Source organism: Cucurbita pepo, chromosome 14 (assembly GCF_057944985.1).
Source record: "Cucurbita pepo subsp. pepo isolate OVF chromosome 14, ASM5794498v1, whole genome shotgun sequence".
NCBI classification, from domain to species: Eukaryota; Viridiplantae; Streptophyta; class Magnoliopsida; order Cucurbitales; family Cucurbitaceae; genus Cucurbita; species Cucurbita pepo.
Genome location: NC_141811.1, coordinates 10218460 through 10242531, shown reverse-complemented (window position 1 = coordinate 10242531; position 24072 = coordinate 10218460). Strand labels below are relative to the sequence as shown.

The following is a 24072-nucleotide window of genomic DNA, read 5'->3' as shown; positions in this document are numbered from 1 at the left end:
ACCAGAAATTGTTAATGATATTTAGTTATAAATTATAGTTTATCATATATATTATATTTAATCTTTATTATAGAAAAATATTTAGATATTTCCAGGTTGCAACTTAGGTATCATATTTACCAGGCGGACTGTTAGCTAGTGTGTATCACCCTACGAGAATCAAGTATGGTATAGATCAACTGAAAGAGGTATGCATAAAAGTATTTGCCGCAAGGATAAACTCTAGAATTCCGTCTGTTTTATGAGTTTGGAAAAGTGCTGGTTTTCCGAAAGAAAATCTTATGATATGTTGAGAATTTCTTATGATAATCATCCACATCGATGACCCTTCGGTAAGGATTATATTGCCTCCAATTTTTATAAAATACATTAAATAATACGAAACTAATCGACAACTCAAGTACGGAATGAATTAGACAATTTAGGGTAAAAGATTCAAATTTTTGAGCAATGAATTGGACATACAGCTCTTCATTTCCAAAACAGAGTAAGAACATTAATGAAGAAGAAGAATGAAAAGAATTATTAAGAGGATGAACTGTAAAACAGGCATTTTGGGTATGATTAGTAGTAACAACAAATGGGTATTCTAAAAATGGAAGAATCATGGTCAGCCATTACATGAATTTCTCCGAAAAGCTCTGGTTTTGTTAGGTACATAGAGAGTGGTATAAAAAAGAAGGCTCTGAATGGAACAATTTGGCAGTGAGGGAGATTTCCATTGAGACAAGGGTGGAGGAGGGGAAGAGATAGCATTTGGGTTTCAAAATTTGAGCGTTATGACCGTCGATGGGAAGAACAATTTTTCAAGTTTCTCCATTGGTAGCGGCGGTGCAGAGGAGGAAAACGACTGTCCGATCGAGGAGGTCCGGCTGACGGTTCCGATCACCGATGACCCGACGGAGGCGGCGTTGACGTTTAGAACATGGGTGTTGGGGCTGATGTCGTGTTGTCTTCTGGCGTTTGTGAATCAATTTTTTGGGTATCGGCAAAATCAGCTGTATATTTCGTCTGTGTCGGCTCAGATTGTGGCGCTGCCTCTTGGAAAGCTGATGGCGGCCACTTTGCCGACCAGGGTTTTTAAAGTTCCGATGTTGAATTGGTCGTTTACTTTGAATCCTGGGCCGTTCACGTTGAAGGAACATGTTCTTATTACCATCTTTGCTAGTTGTGGCGCCGGCGGTGTTTATGCTGTTAACATTGTTACCATTGTTAAGGCTTTCTACCGCAGGAAACTCCATCCTGCAGCTGCTTTGATGCTTTCTATGACTACTCAGGTCAGCCTCCTAATTCCCCTTTTTTATCCTCCTTTACTTTCAATTTTTTCGTTTCGGTTCCGGGTGTCAGTGTCCTTTACGGTATAAAATATATTTTTCATTCTTGTCCATGTGGTGGATCGGAGATCGGGAAGCTTTCTTCTGTCTCATTTATCTAACGGCCAAAATTCTCTCATCCCAGGGATCATCTCTAACCAATGCAAGATCTTAGAAATGAGTCGTTCTAGGGATCATCTCTGACCAATGCAAGATCTTAGACATGAGGGATCATCTCTGACCAATGCAAGATCTTAGACATGAGTCGTTCTAGGGATCATCTCTGACCAATGCAAGATCTTAGACATGAGTCGTTCTAGGGATCATCTCTGACCAATGCAAGATCTTAGACATGAGTCGTTCTAGGGATCATCTCTGACCAATGCAAGATCTTAGACATGAGGGATCATCTCTGACCAATGCAAGATCTTAGACATGAGGGATCATCTCTGACCAATGCAAGATCTTAGACATGAGTCGTTCTAGGGATCATCTCTGACCAATGCAAGATCTTAGACATGAGTCGTTCTAGGGATCATCTCTGACCAATGCAAGATCTTAGACATGAGTCGTTCTAGGGATCATCTCTGACCAATGCAAGATCTTAGACATGAGTCGTTCTAGGGATCATCTCTGACCAATGCAAGATCTTAGACATGAGTCGTTCTAGGGATCATCTCTGACCAATGCAAGATCTTAGACATGAGCCCGTTTACAAAAACAAGTTTCTACACCTTTTCATATAGACTGATTCGTTCTCCTCCTGAACCAATGGTGAGATCTTACACATGAGCCCTCCTAAAAAAGAGGTTTCTACACCCTTTCATATAAAATGATTCATTCTCCTGAATCATTCTCCTCTCAACCGATCTTACACATGAGCCCTCTTAAAAAGAATTATTAGTTCTCCTCGTCGACAGAATTGAGCCCTCCATAAATGGGATCTAATCTATTAGAGGTGGTGTCATTTGGTTCATATGAAAAGGGTAGGAATGGTCACGAGTCTTAACACTACCCTTATTTATTTCTTACTTTTTATTCTTTATATTATCATCATATTACCATTAAAACTCTAAATTGGTTCGGGTTAAGCGAAATCAACCTGAAGAACTCAACTCGACCCGACCCCTAACATAAAAATTTGGATGTAACAGATGCTTGGGTATGGATGGGCTGGAATATTCAGAAAATTCCTAGTTGATTCTCCATACATGTGGTGGCCTGCAAATTTGGTTCAAGTTTCTCTCTTCAGGTACTTCATGTTCCATGTTCCATGTTCCACCAACTTTGTACCCAATTGTGTGCTAAAGCTTGTCAAAAACCATGTCAAATCTTAACAGGGCCTTGCATGAGAAAGAGAAGAGGCCAAGAGGAGGACACACAAGGCTACAGTTCTTCCTCCTCATCTTCATCTCAAGCTTTGCTTACTACATCATCCCCAGCTATCTCTTCCCCTCCATAACTTGCATCTCTATTGTCTGTCTCATTTGGAAAAACTCCATCACTGCCCAACAAATCGGTTCCGGTTTCTACGGCCTCGGCATCGGCTCCTTCGGTCTCGACTGGTCGACCGTTGCCAGCTTCTTGGGCAGTCCCTTGGCCACTCCTGGCTTTGCCATTGTCAATATCTTAATTGGCTTCTTCTTGATTGTTTATGTTACCCTCCCTATTTCCTATTGGTCTAATTCCTTCGACGCCAAGCGTTTTCCGTTCATTTCTTCTCACACTTTCGACTCGTTAGGCAATAATTACAACATTTCTAGAGTTCTTAATAGCAAGACTTTTGATCTTGACCAAGTTGGGTATGATAATTATAGCAAGCTTTACTTGAGTGTCTTCTTTGCCTTTTCTTATGGCTTGAGCTTTGCCACTTTGACTGCCACTATTTCACATGTTGCTCTCTTCCATGGAAGGTAACTAACCATGCTTTCAATTTTTTGAGTCCATATAACATAACACGGATTCTTCTCTCACTCGACTTGCTTGTTTTTGTAGATCCATATGGCAACTATGGAAGAAGACTACGTCGGCGACCGAGCTCGGAGACGTGCATACGAGGATAATGAAGAGGAACTATAAAGAAGTGCCTCAATGGTGGTTTTCTAGTATTTTGGTTATAATGGTTGCTCTTGCCTTGCTTGCTTGTGAAGGTTTTGATAAACAGCTCCAATTGCCATGGTGGGGGATTATGCTTGCTTGTGGAATTGCACTCTTCTTCACTTTGCCTATTGGGATCATCCAAGCTACTACAAATATGGTATGTATAACGGCCCAACCCCATTGTTAACAAATATTCATCTTGTTAGGGAGAGGTTTTGTAACGGATCAAATTGATCGTTAGTAGATATTGTCCTATTTGGGTTTTCTCTTTCGGGCTTTCCCTCAAAATTTTTAAAACGTCTCTGTTAGGGAGATGTTTTGTAATTAGGCTTTACCTTTCGGGCTTCCCCTCAAAATTTTTAAAACGTGTTTGTTAGGGTGAGGTTTTTAACAGCTCAAATCCACCGCCAGTAGATATTGTCCCCTTTTGAGCTTCCCCTTTCGAGCTTCTCCTCAAGTTTTTTAAAACGCGTCAGTTAGGGCGAGGTTTGGTTTTGTAACAGCCTACATCCACCGTAGTCCATTACAGTGAGGTTTTCACACCCTTGTAAAGGGTATTCCGTTCTCCTCCTCAACTAATGTGGGATCTCATACTACGAGTTGGGGAGGGATTTGAGCTAACTTTTGAAATGATTCGGTGTTGCAGCAACCAGGATTGAATGTCATAACCGAGCTAATCATAGGGTATATCTACCCTGGAAAGCCCCTAGCAAATGTGGCTTTCAAGACATATGGTTACATCAGCATGTCACAAGCACTAAGCTTTGTTGGTGATTTCAAATTAGGACACTACATGAAGATCCCACCAAGAGCCATGTTCACAGTTCAGGTATTATTATACTCATATAATACTTTTATCGACTCGAATAAAAAACAACTCACACCGACCCCGCTCCAGCTCGTAGGAACGATAGTATCATCGAGCGTGTACTTCAGCACAGCATGGTGGCTACTAACAAGTGTGGAAAACATCTGCGACCTAAGTATGTTACCAGAAGGAAGTCCATGGACATGTCCAGGAGACGACGTGTTCTACAACGCATCGATCATATGGGGAGTCGTCGGACCGCTACGAATGTTCACAAAGTACGGGGTCTACGGAGCAATGAACTGGTTCTTCCTTGTAGGGTTGCTAGCCCCAGTGCCTGTGTGGCTTCTTTCTAGGCAGTTCCCTAATAAGAGATGGATCACACTCATAAACATGCCTATCATAATAGGAGCAACAGGAGGCATGCCACCAGCAAGATCAGTGAACTACATAACATGGGGAGTGGTTGGGATGTTCTTCAACTTCTATGTGTACAAGAAGTACAAGGGGTGGTGGGCGAGGCATAACTATATCTTGTCAGCCGCTTTGGATGCTGGGGTTGCATTTATGGGCATTGTTGTGTATTTCACTTTGCAATCTAAGGATATTATTGGACCAGACTGGTGGGGTTTGGCTAATGATGACCATTGCAGTTTGGCCAAGTGCCCGACAGCTCCAGGCGTCGTGGCTAAGGGATGTCCAGTTCTTTAGGATGAACCGTCAAGCACAACTTCGAACTTGTACAGTTTGTTAGGTATCTTATCATAATAACGTATTTCGGTTTAAGTTGTTAGTAAGATTAATTTGTTAGTTGAAGTTTTATCCTTTGCGTTCTAAAACTTCAAAAAAAAAAAAAAAAAAAAAAAAAAAGTTGCTTATGAGTTTCTTTCCATTTGATGAACTATGTTTAGATTAAATTATATTAATAAAATTTGATTTAAGATATAAATGTATGTTCATATTGTGGTGTTCTTAATATCAAATTTTCATTTTTAACGGTGGAATCAGCTAAATCCAGTTCAAAAAGTGTAAGAATATGATATTTATCTTGGTTAACTTATTTAATTGAAGTTGATATTGCTGAAGGTATTGCTCACGCCAAGACAATTCAAAAACTGTGGGTTGATCTTCTCAGTCAATTCTTACAAAAGAATACTCCAGCAATTTTTTGGATACAAAAGTTGATAGTGATGATGTCACACGGAATCATTATATTGTTAGCATATTTCACCAGTTCAAAGCACTCTGAGATGAATTGGAAGCGCACTGCATACCATATTGACCAAATGGTGAGATCTAACATATGGGTGATGACTCCATTACCTAATGTGAGACAAGCCTATTCACTACGAGCAACGCCAGGTAACTTCTAAATCTACTGTGAGTCGTTGTTGTTACTCTCTTGCTTTCTTATATAATGTCTCTTTAAAAAATCTCTCTTTTGAAAATCTCTCTTTGCCCTCGTTTTCTAGAAAAGAAATAGGAAATAATTTTTTTTAAGAGTTGAAAATTATATTTCATACCTACAATTATATATTGTGGGGGACTCTAACAGGGTCGTTCAATGGAAAAAGTAAGAATAAGAAAATGAGAGTGATCCAGATTTATCACAGCTATAATAGTCAGACTGTATGTACGATTTATCTGATCTTATAACTAGTTAGAATTTTTTTTTCTAGTAAATCATGAATTTGTCTCGGACAAACGATATTGATAGAAATATAATTTTGTCAATATCGTTCAACTGAATCATCATTTGCAAATACATCATCCTTCATTTTCTCGTTTTAAATTTTTAACTGATCAATTGTATCTTACTAGCGTTACTCTTTTTCATAACCATAATATTTGACATACAATCTCACAAATTCTTTATCAGGTGTGATGTTAAATTTTGTGAGATTTTCCTTTGATCAGTTTCACAAACTTTGACATTAACTTCCTCAACTCCCATTTTACAACTCTATGATTTTCTGTCTTTCGTCAAATTTCTTCACATTCTATTCATTCTCCAGATTCACCTACTAATTCTAATCCTATCTCACCTAATACATCAGTTTTACTCCGAGATTCTACTCGTACCAAACATACTCCAGCTTGACATAATGATTAGAAGATGTCTTCTGCAGCCAATCATTTAACCTCTAAGTCCCAGCACTGGCACCAAGTCTTCTCTTCATCATTATCTTTTATTCTATCGTTTTTCTTCTACTCAATATGCTTTTCTAGCTCTTATTATAACCTAAACAAAACTTAAAACCTATGATGAGGTAGTTGGCGACCCATTATGGCAGCAGACTATGAATTCTGAAATTGCAGCTTTGGAACGTAATCATACTTTCTCTCATTCCTCTACCAACTGGCCTTAAAAGCCATCGACTGTCGTTGGGTCTCCAGCTTGGCTGACAGCAAAGGGATATACTCAGGTTGAAGATATTGATTTCAAAGAGACATTTTCTCCTAGCGAAACTTACTAGACTTCGTTGCTTACTCACTATTGTTGTTCGAAAATGATTCACTCATCAGTTGGATGTTCAAATGATTCACTCATCACTATTACGAGAAAGTCTACATGTCCTTACCACCAGGTCTTCGACGATAGAGGGAGAATATAGTATGTTGGCTTCATAAGTCTCGTTATGGGTTAAAACAGGCTTCTCGTAATTGGTTCTCCATATTCTCTACCACTATACAAAATGCAGGCTACACTCAGTCAAAAGTCGATTACTCTTTATTTACTAAGAGTAGAGGTACTTATTTCACTACAGTTCTTATCTATGTTGATAATATTCTGTTGACAGACAATGATCTCAAAGAAGCTTTCTTTAAGACACAAGTCGTACCTCTACTCTTCAAGACATTCTTCAAGAATGTATTTTAGACATTCTTCAAGACACAAGTCGTACAGGACCACATACAAAAAAATTTCCTATGGAGCAAAATTTGAAGCTTTCTTTAATAGAAGGGGAGAAGTTGAATGTTCCAAGCAAAAACAGATAGATTTATTATTTAACTGTTACCATACTTGACATAGTGTATTCAATTCGTATGTTTAGTCAATTTATGCATGAACCAAGAAACCCATATTGGGAGACAGCTCTTCGAGTTCTAAGATACATCAAAAGTACTCCGAACCCTAAAGAAATGGTCTAATATAACTCTTCACCCTCCCTACGCACACTACAAACTTTTATCATCTAACTTCTTTCTCTTACTGTCTGATACATGAACTTGACCAATACATCAAAAAACTCGAAAATAATCAACATTAGATTTTATGTCACTCCAAGCCTCCTTAGAAGTTATGTCTTTTATTACCATTGTAGGACTTCTATTGAGCACGTGCATTGTCCAGTTTATTGCTTATGGCAAAAAATTCTTTGAAATTTTCTTCTCTAATAATATATTTCTAACCATGTTTATGATTGTTTTGTTCTTGTGCTCGTTCATGATTGTTTTATTCTTGTGCTCAGCTGCACCATTTTGTTGGGGAGTGTAGGCTACATTAAGCTGTCTACTGATACCATTAGTTTTGCAAAAAATATTGAACTCGTGAAAGGTGAACTCTCTGCCCCTATTTGTGCACAGACAACGAATAGAATCTCTAGTCTCTCTCAAAATTTTTTTTTGTAGTTCTTGAGGTTAGTAAAGGCTTTAGATTTTTCAGCAAGAAAATATATCCACACCTTGCGGCTCTAATCATCAATAAAACTTATGAAATATTTGTTCTCACCGTTGGAAATAGGTTTGATGGGTCCACAAATGTCTGCATGTACCAATTGCAACCTTGTGTTGCTCTCCATAAACTTCTCTTTGGAAATGCATCCCTATGCTTTCCCACCATGTAATCCTCCCACCATTTGCTTATGTTGCAATTTTCTCAAACATTTGAAACCTAGATACCTTATGTTGCAATGTTCTCAAACATTTGAAACCTAGATACCCCAGTGCCAAAGACAAGGGTTGTCTTCTATAATTGTTTGGAAACAAGTGGCTAGGGGTGTACACCCAACGTGAAAACCTGAGAACCCAACCCGAAAACTCGAGAACCAAACCCGACCCAACTCAAAATATAAGGGTTGGGTTAGGTTGTGTTGGATTTCGGATTTGGGTTGGGTCCATTTTTTTTAATCCGATCTGATTTGGGCTAGGTTCGGGTTTCAAAAGAAAATGATTGGGTCAACTCGACCGAACCCGAAAATATTGAAAAAAAAAAAAAGAAATTGAAGTCCAAAGGCCCAAAGTCAAAGCCTAATAATCCATTGCTACAATCTTGTCTTGTCTTTGACCCCTTTTACAAAGCGCAAGCAAAGCCCAATAATTACTCAATGGGTGTAAAGAAATTTAAAATAACAGCTTCAATTACCAAAAAAGCCTCGTTTCTCAAATTGTGAGTCAGCTGAAATTTCTCTCCCTCGTCCTCTTCATAGTCGAACTCTCTTTATGTGCTCTCTCCTCTCTCCGTCTCTCTATTCTCTCTCAGCCTCTTCTCTCTCTCTCTCCTTCTCTCTCAGCCATACAAATTTTTATCTTACCATCTCAGCCTCTTCTCTCTCACGGCCTCATTGCCTTTTTCTCTCTTTCGACACTTAGTCTCTCACAAGGAATTTGATCTCAATAGCATTCTCTCGCGTTCTTTGTCTTGTGTCTCTCTCGCACGTCGTTTTTTCTCTCTTTAGTCTCCTGGAACGCCATAACAGGTAAGTTTTTTCTCTTTTTGTTATATCCTCTTGCAAAGACTGATTGTATATTTTAACTTTGATGCATCCTATGGTAATTGCTCATATTGGGTTGAATGTTTGAATCATAATAGTTCTATTTTACTTTTTTATAGATGGAAAACAATAGTGCAACTAGATGTGCAAGTAGCTTTAGTAATTATAATACATCGAAGCCATCATTGGCTGCACAATCTGAATTTAAGAAGAAGAAACCTAGTAAATAACCGTGTGGGATCACTTTACAAAATTTAGAAACAATAACAAGAGGTCAAGTGCAACTATTGTTGTAAGGAGCATGCTTGTGATACTAATTCTTGTGGAACTAACACCTTATGGAAGCACTTAAAAAATCAGTGTAGAAATTACACATATAAGGTGGAGGACAAAGGACAAACCACCCTAAGTTTTCAACCTCCAATAGATGGAAATGGTGGTAATAATATTGTTACTTCATTATTTAGTCAAACATGATGTAGAGAGTTGTCATTTAAATTTGTAGAGAATGAGAGTTTCAAATTGCTTTGTAGTATTGCATGTCCTAAGTTTGACCCTCCGTCAAGATAACCACTGCTAGAGATATATTTCAACTCCATCCAGAAGTAAAAAAGAGGAGTTGAAAGATTTTTTAGTCCGTCATTCCAAGAGGGTTTGTCTTACCACCGACACATTGGACTTCATTACAAAACATTAATTACATGGTAATCACCCTACATTATTTAGAATCTAATTTGCATAAAAGAATTCTCAACTTTTGTCAAGTTGCTAACCACAAGGGAGAGACTATTGACAAGATTATTGAGAGTTGTTTATTAGAATGGAGAATCGATAATGTTTTCTCTATCACAATTGATAATGCAAGTTCCAATGATATAGCTATTTCATATATTATTAGAAGGCTTAAAAGTTGGAATTCACTTGTCTTAGATGGAGAAATATTACACCTGAGGTGTTGTGCTCACATAATTAACTTGATTGTGAATGGAGGGCTTAAGGAAATGCATGACTCCATTTATAGTGTTCGCAATGTCGTGAGGTATGTTAGATCATCCCCCAAGAGATTGACAGAATTTAAAGATCGTGTTGAACAAAAAAAAATTAAATGGAAAGCACTTGTTTGTTTGGATGTGGCAACTCGATGGAATTCCAATTATTTGATGTTTGATTATACCTTGAAATTTGAAAAAGATTTCAAAGTATTAGAGGAAGAAGAATTAGATTATGTTGATTACTTCAAATAGGGGATCATGGAAACAAAAGAATAGGGCCACCAACCATTGATGATTGAAAAAACGTTGCAATGTTTGTAAAGTTTTTGAAGGTTTTCTATGATGTCACTACGAAGATAAGTGGTTCTTTATAGTGAACTCTGTTTTAAGTAACATGAGTTGAAATATGAAAGTTAAGTATGACAAATATTGGGACTCAGGGGAAAGAATTAATAAGTTGATATTAACAGCAATAATACTCGATCCTCATTACAAATTGGATTACACATCATTTTGCATTTCGAATATTTATGAAGATGCTATGGCTGGAGTGATGGTGGATGACATAAATAATTATTTAATTCGTTTGTATGATTACTACAATTTTATGATAATGCTCAAGATCATCATCAATCTAAATAAAGACTCACTTCTAAGTCCATGAGTATGGGGATGGACACAATTGATGAAGTGAATTTGAGTGGTTCAATATTAGTATTATCAAGATACAAACGAAGAGAATAGCAAAATTCACTCGAGTTAAAGAATGATGTGAATCGATATTTATTTGACCTAATGAAGAACTTATGATAATTTTGATGTTTTTGCATGGTGGGAAGTAAATGAGTTTAAATATAGAGTTTTATCGAAAATTGCCCAAGATGTTTTGTCTTCTGTATCAACATTTAGTACGAGTAGGAGGATTCTTGATTCTCTTAGGAGGTCTAGAACAGTGAAAGCTTTGATATTTACACAAAATTGGAGATCAGTATGTTAGATCTTCCTCAACAACTTGAAAATTTGGAGATTTGTTCCAAGATTGAGACAAGTAACTCTAAATCTATTTATTATCTATTTGGTAAGATGTATTCTATATCATTATATCACAATTTATATTTTATTTTTCACCTGATTTAAGACCCTCAAGTTCCACCAATGTCATGCAAGAATAATATATAATTATTTTTTAACGTAATAAAATATTTGAAGTTACAATATACTTTCTCAAGCAATCTTAAAATCCTATGTAACTAACTTTCAAGATGTTATTTTTCTTTTGTAGGAATTAAGAAGGCAAGTGGGATAGTTTTAAATTTTTAGGCATTTTGTTGAATGTTGTAAGTTTGGAATTAATTTATTGAATATTCTTTATATATTTATAGATGAATTTTCAGACATTTTGTTGAATGATTATATATATTGTGAATATAGATAATTTAATTAGATGTAGTAACTTTGGAATTGATTCTTTGCATATTATTTACATATTTACCGGTGATAATATAAATGCAATAGAGAGTTTGATACTTTTAATCTACTAGCTTACTGGTGGTAATTGTTTTATTATTTTAGGTCATACAAATTAAATTTTTAAATTTTTTTTTGGACCAACCCGAACCCAACCTGAAAATAGAGGGTTGGGTTGGGTTGGGTCGGAAAATTTTTTGGGTTGAGTTGGGTTGCCAATCCAACCAACCCGAACTTTTGGGTTGGGTCAAAAAAATTAATCCTTCAACCCAACCCAACCCGAACCATGTACACCCAAGTGGCGGTTTGTGGCATGATCATCCTATTTGCAGACATTGTTGTTTGCATAATAAGCCCATTCTTGGGGAAAATAAATACACCTCTCTTTCTTGCAATTGTCCAAGACTTAATAGGTTATTTTTCAACCCAGTTTTTCAACTCAGGTATATAGAAAACACCACTAAAACTCAGGTATATAGAAAACACCAATTTTTCAACTCAGGTATATAGAAAACACCAGTGATTACCTGAGTGACTCCAGCAACTTGCAACCTAATATTACATTTTCCCAACACAAATTATTTCCAAGCTTCACAAATTATCGGAATTCCTCATCAAGATCTAAGAACCATTCTTTGTTTGTATACATATGATTGCTACACCCCGAATCAAGGAACCAAATATCTACCCTCCTTGATTGATTGAACTCCACATAATTTGTTTCCTTCTCCCATTGGACACTCATATCTAAAGTGTCCTTAACTGATGACACTTATAACACTCAACTCAACTGTAGTTTTGTTGACTGATGACACTTATAACACTCAACTCAACTGTAGTTTTGTTGAATGGATGTCTACCTCTTCCCCTTCCTCTACTTCTTCCTCAAAAAGCTTCACGAGCTCGATCCCCTCCTCTTCAACCGATTCTATTATTGTATGTCACCTTTAGTACTTGTTCATCACCTACAAGGTCCATTTAGTCTTTGCTCATGTACCAACAAGCTGTTTTGCTATTCAACGATAGTTAAAATGTCTAAGTTATAGAAATCTTGAGGTCATTGATCTTAAGATCTTTTCAATAATAACCACTTGTTTCATGTTTTCACCATTAATTTTCATCTTATTTTCAATGGTGAGAGTTCGAGCAAAATATGCATCAACACTCTCTCCCTCTTTCATCTATGGGACTTGTATGAAGTCTGTGCTCTTTTGACTTCATAAATTCCCAAATTTGTTTGAAGTATCTTGTTTGAAGTATCTTTATTAAGGATTGTTTCCATAACAGTTGGATGGATCGCGAACAAATAATTATTGACCAGTTTTTCACCTCTTGGTCTGCAATTATTTTTTGTTGTGCTTCAATAATCTCAAGTCTTTCACCTTCTGGTCTGCAATTGTTTTTTGTTGTGCTTCAATAATCTCCACTTTTTTTGTTGCGACAGGGGTTTCGGTATCCACCAAAGACCAAAATTTCTTTGAGCGAAGATAATTTTCCATGTATAGACCAATTATCATAATGGCCATCAAACTTAAGAATTATGACAGTTGAATGAAATTGGTTTCAGGTGCCATATTTTGAATCTCTTCCAACTCACGTTTCTTTTTCTTAAGAAAAAAAAAAAAAAAACTACCGTTTCTTTTCTTACAATCAGGCCTTGTGATGTTCTTTGATACCAAATGGTGTGAAAAGACACAAACTAACTCAAAATAAAACTCTTAACTCAATTGGATTGAATAACAAAATAACTTGGTTTGGCTATTATAGGCCTTACAACCAGATAAAAATAGCAAACTCCAAAAAATAAAAATTAACCACCCACCAAATGATTTGGTCGTTATGACATTCTTAAAAAAAAATGGTCTAAGCTAACCATTTTAACCTTAAAGAAACATGAGATTACATACAATGTTTTGCATCTTCTTGCAAAATTTAGTTATTTCTTGGAAGTCAAGAGCTAAGCAATTTATTTTTCACTCATATTTTAGTTTTAAGAGATATGAAGTTGGTAGACGATGTATAACTTATTCAATTGTTATATATTATAAAATTATATATGTAAAATATACCGTAAACAATTTATAATAAAAAGTTGGTAGAAAACTATAGGCTAGATATTTATGGGTTATATATGTTAAAACTATATATTATAGTAAACTGAAACCATTTATATACCCGCTTTGAAGATGTACTTTCTACCTCCTCTGTATTATCTCTTGGTGTACATACTTGAAGTCATCAATATAAACATTTAGCCCATATTCCTCTTTGCATTTTTTTTCTCTCTTGTTCTTTGTGTTACTCAAGATCGAGTGTGTGCAGTGTTGTGCAATTCTAACAACTGCTATCAAAACTAGGCGAAAGTCACCACGATCGGTGAAGATGGAAAGTTCAAAGATTGCAATTGAGAAGTTCAATGGATCCAATTTCGATTTCTGGAAGATGTAGATTGAAGATTATCCGTACCAGAAAGATTTTCACAAACCTCCGTTGGGGGTGAAGCCGGATACCATGACCACGGAGCAGTGGAAGCTTAAGGATCGATAAGCCTTAGGGTTGATCCGGTTGATGTTATCCAGAAACGTGGCGTTCAAAATCATCAAGGAGAAGACAACATCAGATTTGTTGAAGGTGTGGTCAAATATGTACGAAAAATTGCCAGCTATGAACAAGGTGTATTTGATGCTGTAACGACCCAAAATTTTCTACTTAATTTAAGGTCGCTACTATATACGTATCATAAACATTGAATGCGGAAGACTTCATTTAAATTCCATAAAACATAACATTTATCTTAAAACACAGCCATGAACTTGCATGTTTCGAAAATATCTTTAAAACGACACAACAAAAGACCCGAAATACAATAAATAAGCGTTTAAGTTTAAAACATCCTATTCTAGCCTAAGTCTAAGAAAATAAATACTACTAACCTATGCATGTGCCATGGTCTCGAGTTGCGATGTCGTCGTCAGTCGTACAGGAATGCCTTGCCTTAACCTGAAAAATGTAGTAGCACATGGCTTGAGTATTTAAAGAAATACTCACTCATGATCCCACTATTGGGGTTAAATGCAACAATCACATGCAAATGAGATGATGGGACCTATCTTTCAATCTGTCTTTCTACAGTGCTGTTCTAACGGGTAATTTGGACGTGTACCATATACTCTACACACAGCCCATACATGCGAGTATGGGCTCACCAGTCAGTTCGCACACCACTGGGCCACTTTTCTTGTCCGGCGAGCATACTCTGGGAGCTCCTTAGGCCGGACACCCGTTAGAACTAGTCACCGTCACGGCAGCGCTATGCAAACATAACGATCGTTGTCCTGCCATTGGATGTACGCGTCCGTACCCTCGTGATGGAATAGGGGTATCCCCCAAATGCATGAGCACACATAATGCATGCGGTCCCCAATATTTCTACTTTTATCATTAATGAATATAACCCCGCTATCATCTTTCATGCTTAACATGTCATTTCTCATTTTCAGTCTATGTATCATACATAATCCTAATGGGGTTACATTTCATTTCATTTGTCGTGATATCATGTCATTCATAACATGTTGTATACATACAATTTAGAAAACATAACATAACGCTCCATGCTTTTAACATGTCATTTCATAACATGCAATTCATACAACAATTACCTCAATGGTCACACAAAACAATCTAAACATGACACATCACATCACAATATATCGTATTATAAACATTGAATATCGTAAACACTCTGTGGTCATATCGTTCCCTAACTTATCATAGCCTTAACGTTCTTATACCTATCACAGTCATATCGTTACGTGAACGTACCTTAGTCATATCATCACAAGATCGTATTCTAACGCTATCGTTCTATCAATCTATCACAAACCTATCCCTTTCTACCCATACCCTAACCATATTCTTTCATCAATCTCCCCTATCCATAGCACTCCGGTATGTAACCTAACCTTAACGTTTCATAAACGTATCTTACTCCTATCGTTATATTTCGTTTTGTGCATCCTTCTCGTATCATATCTCAAACCTATCCTTGAACACATCGTACCATAATTATTATCATACAATTCACATATTATAACACAACATAAACATAATATAAGCATATCGATTAACAGATAATTCACACATATCAGTATATATGACACATGCAGAACCACGGGCATGTGTCAACATCAAATATAACCATGCCGATAGTAAGGCCACTTACCTGGTTAGCTTAAGTCGTTGTCACGAATATATCCTTAATGAAAGTTCGATTCCGTCCTTTGAAATCTAAGTCAATCTCTGTGAGCCCATGACATCAGTTTCAAGTTTGAACTCTATAAAATTATTTCTTTGATCTACATTCGCCATCTTAAAATTCTGATATGTCGTGTTTGACAAAATTTGACGGAGTTCATTGACCTCTGATATTTCTTATTCTATTGTTAAATTCTGTCCTCAACTAAAATTTTATTGAATCTAACTTATTTAGTATAACTTAAAATGCTAACAAAAATCTAATAGGATATGGGATCGGATTATTACGGTAAAATATGAAAGAAGATTTGATACTAAATTAATTTCTTATAACCATAGGAAAAGAAAATGTGAGGGACAAAAATCTCTAAATCTGCAATCTGCTTAGTTGAAAGCCATTTTACTTCTCCTCATATTTGACCATTGTTGTTTTTTTTGTTTCTTTTTCCAGTTGGACTAACCATGGGTTGAGGAAAGATAATTGTGGGAAGGGATGGGAGGTTAGTGGAGAGAGGCGGGAAAATGTGGTTTTTTTTGTTTATTTATTTATTTTTTATTATTATTGTTATTTAACTATTTTTTTAAATTTTTTTATTTGTTTATTTATGATTTTGTTGGGGGGCTATTACATATGGGGAGATTGTTCAATCTACAGATGTGTGAAGGTGGATCTGTTGCTGATCATCTAAATGAATTAAATAAGATTGTAAGTCAAGTGAGTTCGGCACAAATTAATTTCGAAGATGAAATTAAAGCATTGATTTTGATGTCATCTTTACCTGAGTCGTGGGATACTCTTGTTGCCTAGCAGTTTCTAAGAGTCTATGAAATTGAAGTTCAATGAAATCCTAGATGTAGTTAAGTATTGCAAATGAGAAATTGGGAATTCATCTGGTGGTACTCTCAGTGTTGCCCAAAGGGGAAGAAGTAAATCGAAGGGTCCAAACAAGGGTCGATCAAAATCAAAGAACAGAGAAAATTTTCCAAACAAACCAAACGTAACGTGTTGGAGTTTTGGAGAAAATGGTCATTCTCGGGCAGATTGTACAAGACCAAAGAGGAATAAAAATCACAAATCAGACATGACGATGATTTTATAAATTCAACAGAATACATTGGGATGCTCTAATCCTCATCATGGACAGTCCGATTGAATCCTTGATTTTGTATTTAGGTGCATCTATTCATTCGTCTCCAAATAAAGAGTTGTTTTAGAATCTCAAGTCTGGAAGATGTATCTTGCCGACAAAGATTTGGAGATTGAAGAAAAAGAGGATGTCTGCATAAAAATTTGGTAGGAAATAAGTCGATATTAAAGTATGTCAGATATAATTCTAGTCTCAAAAACATGATCTCTATTGGTCTGTTGGACAACACAAGTTGTGAAACAGAGTTTGAAAAGAGTTCGTGGAAGATTGTGAAGGGTGATATGGTGGTAGCACGTGGCACAAAATCTAGAACCTTATACACCATTGCAGGGTGTATGAACATGGTTGTTGTTTCTGAGAGTGTTTCAAATTCAAGTCAATGACACAATAGACTTGGACATATGAGCGTCAAAGGAACGAAGATGTTATCTGCGAAAGGAGTTTTGGAAGGCCTGAATTCTGTTGATATAAGTTCTTGTGAGAGCTGCGTTATGGGTAAACATAAACAAGTTAGCTTCACAAAGGCTGCTAGAGAACTGAAGAAAGTGCTTTGAAAATGATCCATACAGACGTTTGAGGACCATCTTCAGTTCCATACAGACGTTTGAGGACCATCTTCAGTTCCATAACTTAGAGGATCAAAGTTCTACGTCACCTTAATCGATGATTTCAGTAGGAAGGTACGAATTTATTTCCTGAAACACAAGTCAGATGTGTTTGCCACCTTCAAGAAGTTGAAAGCTGAAGTTGAAAATTAGACCGGCTTAAAGATCAAATGCATGAGGTTTGACAAGGGAGGACAAGTACGAAAAATCAGAATTTAAAACATTTTGTGCATATGAGGGAATTAGAATAATGAGAACAGCTCCCAGTAAGGCAAGACAAAATGATGTTAAAGAAAAGATGAACAGAACATTGAACGAGCGAGTAAGAAGTATGAGGATTCATTTTAGACTACCAAAGACCTTCGGTGATGTTGTGACACAGTAGCCTATTTGATCAATAGAGAACCATCAATACCCTTGGAGTTCAAATTGCCAGAAGAAGTGTGGATAGGAAAAGAACTCAAGTACTCTCACTTGAGAACTTTTAGTTGTACTATGTTCGTGTTGATCCAGAGAAGAGTGACAAGCTTGATGTTGAGCTTGTGAAGTGCTACCTCATAGACTATGGTTCTGGCATGTTCGAGGATAAGTGTTGGGATGACAAGAACTGAAAAGTCCTGAGACACTGTGGCGTGACTTTTGATGAAATATCTTGTACAAGGACAAAAAGAATAATGGTTTCGGGACAACGAAGCAAGTGGGAGTTGAGGTTGTTGCAAAACAATTCACTTAGTGATGTTGTAGCACATACTCAAAAAACTTCTGAGACTATTACTGAGGAACCAGAGGTGGAGCAAGTAACACCTGAGCAGGTGTTGAAAAGATCATCCAGACCTATCAGAGTAACAGATACGTATGTACCTTCATTACAATATCTATTGTTGACTGATGAAGGGGAACCAAAGCTCTTTGATGATGCCCTACCGTTAGAGGATACAACCAAAGGGAACAAGCCATGGATGATGAGATGAGTTGGATGTCTAGACTTCAGAATTGTGTTGCTCCTTCATCTATTGAGGCTGAGTACATGACAATAGCTGAAGCTGGAAAGGAGATGATATGGATGACGGACTATCAGGAAAAATTGGAGAAGAAGCTAGAAACACTAAAGACTAAAGACGATAACATTTCACTCCCAAGTTAGTGGAAGATGGGGATGTGTTTAGAGAAGATAGAGGGTGCAAAGAATCCGGCAAACATGTTGACAAAATGGGTTGATGTTGGAATATTGAGGTTGTGCAAAGCCTTAGTATGGTGCAATGAAGATTCTGATAATTGTTTGGGAAAAAAATTCATGGTTCACTAGATCCGTCTTCGAGTGAAAGAATAGTAACGACTATCTATAGTAAAAAAAGCCAAATATATGGTAAATATTTATATATTTATATATAATAGATAGTTATGTTCGAGTTATGTCTGATAACCAGCTTTAGTTGGGTTGAATTGTTTGAAAATTTAAAATTTGGGTCAATTCACGGGTTTACACTTTTTTTTTTTATTGTGTAAAACCAACCAACTTTAATAGGTTTATAACCTTAACTAACTTATAAATGTTTGATATTTTGAGTTTTATGAGATTTTAGTTATTAATGTAACTTTGGCCAGTAAAAATAACCTGCGATCTCTGTAAAATTGTATTGAGTATTACAAGAAAGATATTTGCATGACTCTTGGTTGATTGATTTGAGAACAAAAGATGAATCTACCATCAAACTAACCCAAAAAAAACTTCAAAAACTTGTAGAACTCAAGCTAGTTCAAGTGATTCATTCAATCTCTACACAGCAACATCAGAACTTTGTACATCCAACTTTGCAGCATCTTCTACAAGGCTGCTGTTTTCGGGCATCGGCATCGGCATCGGCATTGGCATCGGCAAGTTATGCTTTGGAAGTTGCTTGTTGTCGTGTTGTTGCTGCAGATTAAGGGATGTGTAAGCAGACATTCCGCCGAGAGCTGTGATCGCCCCACAAATGCTCACGAACCCGGGATCCGACCTGAAAATAAAATAACTTCCCAGCAGAAGCACACAAGTCTTGAACTGTCCCAGAACAACATGAGATGTTGCAGAGGTTGCACTGCACAAATTTGAACAACAACACTGCTATTGAAGTAAGAAGAGGCGCATCGAAACTCAAAAGATTAACACAAATTCAATGTAACAGCTCAAGCTCACTGTTAGTAGATATTGTCCTCTTTGGACTTTCCCTTATAGACTTCTTCTCAAAGTTTTAAAACACGCCTACTAGGGAGAGGTTTCCACACCCTTATAAGGAATGTTTCGTTCCCCTCTCCAACCGATGTAGGATCTCACACTCAACTACATTCCTTGTGATTAAAGACTGATCCATGCCCTTCTAGAATCAACAAGTTTTTCAACTTTTACGAGTTTAAGAGCTAGACAGACATAACGATCGAGTTCAAGCACTATAGGAAGAGGTTTCCACATCTTTATAAGGAATGCTTTTTGTTCCCCTCTCCAACTGATGTGGGATCTCACACTCAACCACATGATTAAAGACTGATCCATGTTCTTCTAGTTGAGGTGACATCCCACCAGAATCACACATTTTTCAACTTTTACGAGTTTAAGAGCTAAACAGACATAACGATCAAGTTCAAGTGCTCTACGGAGAAGTTTCGACACCCTTATAAAGAATTCTTCGTTCCCCTCTCCAACTGATGTGGGATCTCACACTCAATCACATTCCTTGTGATTAAAGACTGATCCATGCTCTTCTAGTTGATGTGACATCCCACCAGAATCAACATGTTTTTCAACTTTTACGAGTTTAAGAGCTAAACAAACGTAACGATCGAGTTCAAGCACTCTAGAGAGAGGTTACCACATCCAAATAAGTAAGAAATGCTTCGTTCCCCTCTCCAATTGATGTGGGATCTCACACTCAGACTGATCTGATACCCTTCTAGCTAGTTGATGTGACATCCCACCAGAATCACAGGTTTTTCAACTTTTACGAGTTTAAGAGCTAAACAAACGTAGCGATCGAGTTCAAGCACTCTAGAGAGAGGTTTCCACATCCTAATAAGTAATGTTTCGTTCCTCTCTCCAACTAATGTGGGATCTCACACTCAGACTGATTTGATGCCCTTCTAGCTAGTTGATGTGACATCCCACCAAAATCAACAGGTTTTTCAAATTTTACGAGTTCAAGAGATAAACAGACGCAACGATCGAGTTCAAGCACTACGAAAAGAAGAACATGAAAAAAGACAAGGGAAAAAGTAATGTTATGAGGGGTTTAGTCTCACCCTAGTGCCAAAGCTCCAGACCATTGCAAGAGAAAACCAAGCAGAGCTGATATCAAAATAGCAGTTGAACTACTGAGATCCCATCTAAAAGACAGAACTCCTGGTGGATCCAGCCAAGGCATGAGAGCAAGTAAGAAAAATATTGTAATTGGAGTAGTTTTCCACATCAACCTAACACATCACAAGTTTACTGCATTGGTTCCTCAATGGTTGAATCAAATTCATGCAAACTAACAAGAGCTTACGCTAACGCCGTCCAACTCGCTTGCTGCTGCAGATTCGACCACAAAATCTTGTTTATAGCACTCGGGATTATCCAAGAAATCGCAACCAAAGCGCCGAACAGGTTGAACTCTAAATCCGTTACCGTCGCGATCGCCACGCCAACAGAGACAACAGACAAAGCCATAACCTACACAAAACATGTCTGTGTCTGAAAACACATTATCATAACTAACAACAAAGGAAGTAGAAGTGTCATTGTTTTGGAACCTTTTTGAATGAAATGGTCTTCTTGAAAAGTATAAACTCTGAGAAAACAATGGTGGGTGTTACTGCAATCTTAGCCATCTGATAGAATCCAACACTGCACATAGAATTCAATGTAAGATATCAAGATAACACCCTCGTCCCCGTCCCCGTCCCCGTCCCTGTCCCCTGCCTGACCGACGTGTCGTAAAGGTAAAGAAAAGGGAAACCGAGCGGGATACCTGTTGTGCTTGAGACTAGTATTGGCAAGACCTGAAGCAAAAGCCATGACAACACCTAAGGAGAAAATGGAAGAGAAGGGAGTGGTTTTGCTAGGAGGAGAAACAGGAAGCAAAGAAAGTGCCTTGAAAATTGCTAGTAGAAACCAAGCAACTGTATAATGGATTAATGTAAGGAATATTGGGAAGTTAAATCCAACTCTTCCCATAACCTACAAAACAGCAAAACACAGCTGAAAATGAGCATAAAGAACATATGAACACTTTCAGCTCATCAAATGTAACATTGCTTACTAATTTGTTTGCCATAATGATTCCAACAGCAACCATGAAATTGAATGTCATCGCCACGACCGGACCGCAGTATCGTTGCTGTTGGCGTTTCGCCCCGTCTGAAGTTCGTAGTTCATTGTAGAGCGAACCTCTAATTTCTTCGAGCGCTCGGCCTGCGGATTTATAGAATATGAGAGGTTCTGTACATAAAACATGGATAACAAGACCAATGATCAATAGGAAACAGGCAACAATCTCATATTTTTAGTACATTCAATATAAGAATCTGCAGACCTTAGAAGAATTCAACGGATATCAACAATAAGATGCAAAAACAAAATCAATAAGAATCATGAATTCCTCAAATCCAAACCCATGAATGTAGAAACTAGCGAATATTCCCTTTCGGGCTTTCCCTCAAGGTTTTTAAAACGCGTCTGCTAGGGTGTGGAAAGAATGTTTCGTCCTCCCGAACCGATGTGGGATCTCACAATCCACTCCCCTTCAGTGCCTAGCATCCTAGCTGGCACTCGTTCCCTTCTCCCATTAATGTGGACCCCCCAATCCACCTCTTTGGGGCCCAGCGTCCTTGCTGGCACACCGTCTCGTGTTCACCCCCTTTGGGGTTCAGCCTCCTTACTAGCACATCGCCCGGTGTCTGGCTCTGATACCATTTGTAACAACCAAAGCAGAGCGCTAGCAGATATTGTCCTCTTTTGAGCTTTCACTTTCGGGCTTCCTACACTAGGGAGAGGTTTCCACACTCTTATACAGAATGTTTCGTCCTCTCCAACCGATGTGGGATCTCACAATTCACCCCCCTTCAGCACCCAACGTCCTCGCTGGCACTCGTTCCCTTCTCCCATCGATGCGGGACCCCCCATCCCCCATTTGGGGCCTAGCGTTTTTGCTGGCACACCACCTCGTGTTCACCTCCTTCGAGGCTCAGCCTCCTTGCTAGCACATCGCCCGGTGTCTGGCTCTAATACCATTTGTAATGGTTAAAGCCCACCGCTAGCAGATATTGTCCTCTTTGAATTCCCTCAAAGCTTTTAAAACGCGTCTGCTAGGGAGAGATTTCTACACCTTTATAAAGAATGTTTCGTCCTCCCCAACCCAGCCGATGCAGCTTATCACACTCTAGCTATCATTTGGGTTTATATACATCTTCAAATTGTCTCTCGGATCCAAAATTTAACGATTGATCAAGAACAGGAAAAAAAAACACAACCCCAGATGCCAGAAATCACAGAAATAAGCAGAGAATCAAACGAATCCTTTGAATGAAAAATAAAATAAACCAAACAGGATTGAAAAAACCTACCAGCTTCTCCTGCATCGCTGTCTTTTCGTTTGATAAACTTTCTTGAATCTCTATCCAACAAAGAATCAAGAAGCCCCATTTCTGTCCAAATAGATATCTATATTGAAATCACAAAGGGAAGGAAGAAATGGAGCAGCAACAATGGCGATGATAATCTCTGGTAATGGAAGATGGGGAGAAATGGTGAGAGAAAATCATTGGGGAAGAAAGAGAGAAGCTTAAAGGAAACAATGTTCAAAGATGATTGGGGAAATTTACCCAACAATCAAAACAAACAAGAAAGGAATGCATTGATTTGGTTATGTGTTTTTAAAGATGATTTTGATTATGTGGATTTATGGTGGTGGGGTCCTATGGATGATGCCACATGGCAGGTTTTGAGACGTCCACGTGTGGGTATAAAATCTGAAACCGACACTGGCTGTTTACGGAGAAGTTAAGGTTTCATGAATTCTATGTAAGGTAGAAAAGGTCAATGTCCTAAACACACTAACCACTTGCTTCTCATTAATGTCTAAAACTATTGTTATTATGGCAACCCATTGCCTAATATTGCCTAATATGAATGGACGGTCAATCTTCAAGTCTTCCTACTTCATATTTATTATAATGATGATGCAATATATTTATTACATATATTAACAAAGACTTGTGTAATAGCTCGAGCTCATCGTTAGTAGATATTGTCCACTTTGGACATTCCCTTTCGGGCTTCCTCTCAAGGTTTTTTAAACGCGTCTACTAAGTAGAGGTTTCCACACGCTTATAAAAAAACGTTTCGTTCTCCTCCCTGACTGATGTAAGATCTCACAATCCCCTAGCGTCCTTGCTGACACTTGTTCCCTTCTCCAATCTATGTGAGACCCCCCAATCCACCCACTTTTGAAACCCAACGTCCTTACTAGCACACCGGCTCATGTCCACCCCCTTCGGGGCCCAGCCTACTCACTGACACATCACTCGGGCTATGAGAAGACAATCCCTGCTAGTGGTAGACTTGAACGGTTACATATGTATTTTTTTTTTTTTTTCTTTCTAAGAACGTATTCCTTGATCATTATGGAAATTGAAGAATTCTGATGGTGGAAGA

General features: G+C 37.6%; 2 protein-coding genes across 5 annotated transcripts; one reads left to right on the top strand and one right to left on the bottom strand.

Moving 5' to 3' along the window:
* The first annotated feature begins 636 nt into the window (after positions 1-636).
* On the top strand, positions 637-5170 carry LOC111810768 (oligopeptide transporter 1). The gene is made up of 6 exons (XM_023697547.2): positions 637-1277; positions 2468-2565; positions 2654-3226; positions 3309-3570; positions 4060-4242; positions 4312-5170. Exons 1-6 carry the CDS (start codon positions 780-782, stop codon positions 4930-4932), a joined length of 2235 nt encoding a protein of 744 aa, XP_023553315.2. The 5' UTR covers positions 637-779; the 3' UTR covers positions 4933-5170.
* A 13840-nt stretch (positions 5171-19010) lies between these two features.
* LOC111810799 (Nucleotide/sugar transporter family protein) lies at positions 19011-23272 on the bottom strand. Of its 4 annotated transcripts, none has more exons than XM_023697593.2 (7): positions 22983-23270; positions 21680-21858; positions 21389-21597; positions 21171-21264; positions 20924-21090; positions 20679-20849; positions 19011-19483 (listed from the first exon to the last, which is right to left on the bottom strand). In XM_023697593.2, the coding sequence occupies exons 1-7, from the start codon at positions 23059-23061 to the stop codon at positions 19183-19185; spliced, it is 1200 nt and encodes a 399-aa protein (XP_023553361.2). In that variant the 5' UTR covers positions 23062-23270; the 3' UTR covers positions 19011-19182. The 4 variants fall into 4 exon arrangements, with proteins under 4 accessions (XP_023553361.2, XP_023553362.2, XP_023553363.1 ...); XM_023697594.2 differs by having other exon boundaries at positions 21680-21831; XM_023697595.2 differs by having other exon boundaries at positions 19230-19506; positions 22983-23272.
* Positions 23273-24072: the final 800 nt, after the last annotated feature.

What these genes read in the sequence shown, in the direction of transcription:
- LOC111810799 (XM_023697593.2), bottom strand. Translation starts at nt 23,061, where the DNA reads ATGGGGCTTCTTGATTCTTTGTTGGATAGAGATTCAAGAAAGTTTATC. An exon ending in AGACCATTTCATTCAAAAAG is followed by an intron (nt 21,091 to 21,170) that starts GTTCCAAAACAA and finishes TGTTTTGTGTAG; the next exon opens with GTTATGGCTTTGTCTGTTGT. An exon ending in TCTGGAGCTTTGGCACTAGG is followed by an intron (nt 19,484 to 20,678) that starts GTGAGACTAAAC and finishes AAATTTGTGCAG; the next exon opens with TGCAACCTCTGCAACATCTC.
- LOC111810768 (XM_023697547.2), top strand. Translation starts at nt 780, where the DNA reads ATGACCGTCGATGGGAAGAACAATTTTTCAAGTTTCTCCATTGGTAGC. An exon ending in GTTCAAGTTTCTCTCTTCAG is followed by an intron (nt 2,566 to 2,653) that starts GTACTTCATGTT and finishes AAATCTTAACAG; the next exon opens with GGCCTTGCATGAGAAAGAGA. An exon ending in TCCAAGCTACTACAAATATG is followed by an intron (nt 3,571 to 4,059) that starts GTATGTATAACG and finishes TCGGTGTTGCAG; the next exon opens with CAACCAGGATTGAATGTCAT.